Source organism: Zea mays, chromosome 4 (assembly GCF_902167145.1).
Source record: "Zea mays cultivar B73 chromosome 4, Zm-B73-REFERENCE-NAM-5.0, whole genome shotgun sequence".
Lineage (NCBI taxonomy): Eukaryota > Viridiplantae > Streptophyta > Magnoliopsida > Poales > Poaceae > Zea > Zea mays.
Genome location: NC_050099.1, coordinates 204,223,527 through 204,229,397, shown reverse-complemented (window position 1 = coordinate 204,229,397; position 5,871 = coordinate 204,223,527). Strand labels below are relative to the sequence as shown.

The 5,871-nt window shown below is 42.9% G+C and overlaps 1 protein-coding gene across 1 annotated transcript; it reads right to left on the bottom strand.

Moving 5' to 3' along the window:
- Window positions 1-681: 681 nt before the first annotated feature.
- On the bottom strand, window positions 682-1,820 carry LOC103654472 (isoamylase 1, chloroplastic). Its single transcript, XM_035967501.1, has 4 exons — window positions 1,519-1,820; window positions 1,344-1,426; window positions 1,098-1,215; window positions 682-973 (listed from the first exon to the last, which is right to left on the bottom strand). Exons 2-4 carry the CDS (start codon window positions 1,358-1,360, stop codon window positions 716-718), a joined length of 393 nt encoding a protein of 130 aa, XP_035823394.1. The 5' UTR covers window positions 1,361-1,426; window positions 1,519-1,820; the 3' UTR covers window positions 682-715.
- Window positions 1,821-5,871: the final 4,051 nt, after the last annotated feature.

Genomic DNA, 5,871 nt, shown 5'->3' with positions numbered 1-5,871 from the left:
TAGGATAGGAGTGATTCTCCCGTGGCCTTTCTTGGGTGAAGATGACTCACACACATGTTGACCAAGGCCACGTGAGGTGAGAGATAAAAAAAATGTTTGTCTGTGAGTTCAGATGGCTCTGACTACGTTCCAAAACCTTTGCACATCTCACGCGACTACTTTTATGTTTCAATTAAACTAGGTGAGTGACCGTGCGTTACAACGGAAACATATATCACGATAATTGAACCATGACATCGATGCTATATCATGAATTACATATGATCCATGGGCCAATATAAAAGTAGGTGTGTCTACACTTAGTGTAGAAGCCCCTACAAACTGAAGGAAATACAAGCTTCGAAACAAATACATGTACTGATCACTGCATTCAGTTTTAAGCATAAACATGAGGTCAACTTCAGTTATTTTTCAGTTTTAAGCATAGAACATGAGGTCAACTTCAGTTATTTATCAGGCATGTACCAAGTGGCAGTTGATATTTTCACTGTAAGTGTAATGCAAAAAAAGTAACAGATTTCAGACAAAGTATTTAGGAGCGATCAAATTCAGGAACTATAAAAATATATAAAATTTAGAATGTAAATGAGTGGAGGGTCGTGCCAATAGTATGTGCTACATTGCTTAGTTGTGTTTGTGTTTGGCAGATCTACAAAAGGAAGTCAAAGAAAAATATATACTACCGCTACAGAATACTCTATTGTATCCGCTTCTTTCAGACATCAGGGCGCAATACAATGATGATGGAGGAGTAGCTGAGCATAGGATAGAGATTAGAGTTGAGGAAATGAGAGAACTGGTAGACGGTGACAGCACGATCTGGCAGGCCATCGGTGAGGAAGTCATATGGTGCCTCCTTGCCGGTGTCCACCACCGGCTCCCATCGGAACCCAGAGCACTCTGGAAGCCCGACGACCACCAGCAGGTGACTGGTGTTGAAGGCCACGTAGATCTCGCCTTTGGTTTCGTCCTTCTGCAGTAACAGATACATAAGAAACCATCAGCTTCTTTTTCGATCTCTCTCTGATCTACTTAATGGTAGAAAACGATTCTTGAAATGACTATAGTGATGATGGTGGTAGGTGTTATGTCTGTACCATGGTGAAGGCAACGAATCGGCTTGCCTCTGACCAGTCAGGCTTCCCGGGCTGATGACCGTGCCATCGCAACCGTTCTGAAGTCGGGAAGTCCTCAAGGCCAAGAGATTCACATTCCCTGTATTGCACACCAAAAGAACATGAATAGACAGTGGCAACGTAAACTGTACAGGATCTTTCCATTTGGTGAACAGAGGAACCATCATCAGTTTAACATGGAAACTATTTGGCGGGAAGATTATTTACTTGCGGAATTTGGTCATGAGACGGCAGAATCTGTACAAATTAGAGGATTATTCTTCCTTCTTATCCCAACGGAAATAATTGACCTGCACAACCAAATTAAAAGGCTAGAAGATTACAAGAATGTCAAAGAAATTGATTAAAACAATGTGTTAATATGTGCTAGCATCAGACTGACATAATGGTCATGGCAGTACGTATTGTTGTTCCCTCCCTTTGTGTGACCATATTCATCGCCCATGTAGAACATTGGAAGTCCCTAAAAATTTAGAAAATGAAAACAATTGACAAGGTAGTAGTAGATCAATACAAAAAATAACAATGTGACTTCAGATCCACTTTAACCTTACCCCTATATTAGGATGCAGGGAAAGACTGAAACCTTGTCAAATAAATGATGTTTACAGTAATTTTTGTTTAAATAACTATGTTTCCCAGGAACAAATACAGCTAGTTGGATACTCAATGCAACATGGTATAATCTTTTGGAAAACACAGATCCTCACACAACCTAGCAAGTAGTAACCCTCATCAAGTGACTAAACTCAAGGACTGAACCAATGATGCATATTCCAGCATACCACTGACTGCAAATGCAACCTTGAGTTCTACCCTGAACAAACAGGGACCTGAAAGCACAATCCATAAAAAACTTAAAACATCAGATACTAATTCTTACCTGAGAAACCATAAGACAAAGAAAGAAATTGCGGGCAGTAAGAGCAAACCTTCTTCGTCACGCCTGAGGGTGCGGGCAGCTCGGTTGTGCTGGCCTGCTTCTTCTCCGATGTATCCTCGACCGCCGACGCCGCCACGTGCTCCTCGCCGGTTGCCATACCGCTCGCCTGAGCATGCGGGCAGCTCGGTTGTGCTGGCCAGCAGGTGAACCACCCTTCACCATCAACCTCGCAGGACGTGTGTGTATCCTTACGTAATTCAACTTCATAATCAGCAGCTACGTAGCAAAGTTTCTTCACATGCGAGAGAAAAAGAGGTAGAGTCAGAAGAAGCCAGATATCGTCTCATGTCTAAAAACTTATCTAATAAGCGTCCAACATATGTGTTTTCTAGTAACTTCGCCATAGGGTCGATTGCTTGCCTAACTATGGCCAGTACGGTCAGATTCATGAGCTCCTTTTTAATTCCTCCAATGTGTTCCTCACACGGTCAACATGCACAAAAAAGAGGTGTGTTAGATCACTCCAATAGTCATCGTGCTAGAGGCGAAATAAAAATTAACAATCCTATTGTAGAATCGACATGGTCAAGGGCTCACCAGAATCGACATGGACAAGGGATCGCCACACAGAGGCCACACCCTTCGTGCCAATGGCTCAACAGATTGAGGCAAAAATGTTTGTTGGGTAGCTGACTGGTGGACTGAGATGGATGATTGCACAGGTTGCCCAACCTATGTGAAGCATAAATTACTGTATAAATACTATAAACAAAGAGTATAATGCAGTAAAGGTTATAATGAAGAAAAGTGACCTAATCAATTCAAGATTAATTACTACCATAGCTGAAATTGAATGTTGCAAAAGATGAGAAAATGCATACTTGTTTTTCAACTTCAAAATTCATTTCATAAAATTGCTGAACTCGAGGAAGTGATTTGGCAAACTCCTAAGTTATATATGGTGGTTTATCAAAAATGGCTGTGCAGTTTAACTGAAAATCGAATGAGACTGTGCAGTTTAGTACTATGACTTAACTGAAAATCGAATGAAACATAACAGACCAGTTGTATGGAGAGGATCGATAAACATGTAACATATGTCTCAGAAATAAACTTATTTCAGAAATAAACCTGTAACCTAACCCCCAGTGATCAACAACGCAAAACACTAATGAGCCACCCAATCCACAATCACCGAGGCCAGGCAACCCAACCCATCGCATTCGAAGCTGCCACCCCACATCGAGTACACACGTATCAACAAACATGAACAGGCTAAAACCTCACGCACGCCCCCACAACGAAACCCAAACAGGTTCCAGAAAGAACAGCATACTCAACACAGGAAAGAATTGCGCAGGATGAAAAGGTAGTGAATTACATGGCTGATGGTGGGCGCCGGATGTACTCGCGTGCGTCCGCTTGGTAAACTCGTGTGTGACCTCCCTTTGGCCTTTTAATTGTGCTCGGATCAGATCCATGGATTTTTGGAATCACTTAAAGATGCTTCAAAAATCCAAGAGCAGATATGCTTAAGAGTAGTGTGTCAGTTTGTCAGCTAAGCATACACTATACAGCAGGCCAACCCTTCTATCATTCAAAGGACAAAATTCTTTTCACATGATTTGCAGCTAAAATTTAGTGTTTCAATACCTACACTAGAAATTGATTTACAGCTAAAATTGAAGACACAAAAGTAATTCACTACGAGGACACTAAAAAAATTCCAACCAACACCAAGACAATAAGGATGCAATATGGTATCATTAATTGAAAGATTTGTAATTATAAAACTACGATAGTGTGGCAGGAATGTGACATATAAGTAGATATTTCATCGAAAAGAGGCATGGAACCTACATCGTTATGTAAGAAAAACTCGCTAAATACATATAGAGAAAAATATTGAAAAGTAAAAAATGCTACATTAGCCATAGTTTTTGGCCAAACCATGTTTATTGCACAAACATGACATGTAAGTTCATTTGTGAATGATGTTTCAAGTTTAAAATTTCTACAATTCAATACTGAAGACAGGCATAACCTGTCCTTGTCAGAAAAAAGCTGTTGCATTGTCCTCCCTTTCACGCAATGCAAAATCTGCACCTAAAAAGCACCCTCCAAATCTCCCAACTTCTGAAAAAGTTATAACTAGCTTCAATATACTAACGAATGGCTCAACCGTAGGTACAATTAAGGAAACACTAATGGTGCTGAAAATAGAACCTTGCAAAAAGTTATACTATATAATCAGAAACTTGTGCATGAACAAGAGGCTGAAACGGAACTTACAGAGCTTGTGAATATAATTGACTCAGTTTTTCGCAGAGCAGTGTTCCTGTCTGAGCATAAATAGAAAGTCAGCGTCAGGACTAAAAGTAAAATGTGTGCTGATATTTAATTAACAAACTATAGAATAAACAAACTAAACAGAGAGAAAAAGTAAAAAAAACTACCTTCATCAATGTCTTCTTTCTTCCCAACAAAGATCTAAGTGCCGCATGGATTTCATGTATTTTCTCAACACTGTCTTCTAATCTTGTTTCTGTATAGAGGGGCAATAGTATAAGTTACCCATCCAAAATGCATTTAGGTTTAACAAGCAATTTAGCTAAAATCAAAACGCATGATATGCAGGCTGCAATTGAGTTTTCAAATTAGCTAACTTATCAAGTGGAGATCACTAATGTTTTCACTGAGTTTTGAAATTTAATGAAGTTCATTAGTTAACTACTATGTTGGTGTCCACGACCACCTTCCTCTTAACAAGAGCCGGTTCAATTATCTTTGACTGAACTTCATTAGGAAGAGCACTATACACATGACAAATTATCAGCTCTGGTATGTCCCCACCGAATGGCTTCATCCTCTCATGGAGAGGCTCACAAGCATGATCGAGCTCTTCCTGGCCGGTCAGGAACAATAGGATATCTCCTTCGGGTTCAGTTAGATGGATCTGCAATACCATGATCAGTGCAGCGTCGCTCTCTATCTATTTTTGTATATAGTATCTCAATTGGAAACATTCTTCCATGAATCCAGAAAATATTGCAATCAAAAAAAATAAAAAGAGAACTTCTCTGCATCAAGAGCGACGATGATGGTTGGACCGTGTGCACAAGGCGGAGCTAAAGCTGTGTGCCAAGAAAATGTAGGAGGTTCCACACCTGTGGCTGAACCGCCGACGTCGACAGTGGCGTCTTCCGTGGCGTGCTGGGGGTGCACCGCCGACATCGGTGGTCCCATCCTCATCTACACCATGAACAAGCACAACTAAAGTCAACCCACAAATTAAAATGAATCCCATCAAATCAAGTCAAGTACTTCGTACCTACAGGCGCATCCCATCAAGCCGCACGCCTGGCGAGCTCCATGCGCTCATCGATCTGCCGCCATCCTCCTCGTGTCGGGTCTGGCGCAATTAGTTGGCGGATTCGCCCTCGCGTCATCGCGCGGGGGCAGCGGGGTGGGAGGTGTTATTGGGTGCAGCGGGGATCGGCGCTGCATCGCGCGGCGAGTGTGTGTGGGGGGTCACGGAGACGGGGCGATGGGGTGGGAGGTGGGGTTGGGAGGCACCGCGTGCATCCAAGGGCGAAGCGAAATCGACGGCGTGCATCGCGCGATGGGTGTGTGCGGGGCGCGGGGGTCACGGAGGCACGGTCTCCGGTGCCATACCGAGGGATCCGATGTTGAAGGGGGTAAGGGAGAGGTGGTCTCCGGCCGCCACTCCACTCCATCTCTCCACTGCGCAACCGTAGCTCCATGAGGCGACCCCGGTGACCAGTAAGGTGCCTCCCACGGCCGCCCCTCCACGCCTAGCCTCGACCACCTGCCACAGTCGCTTGAGCTGCC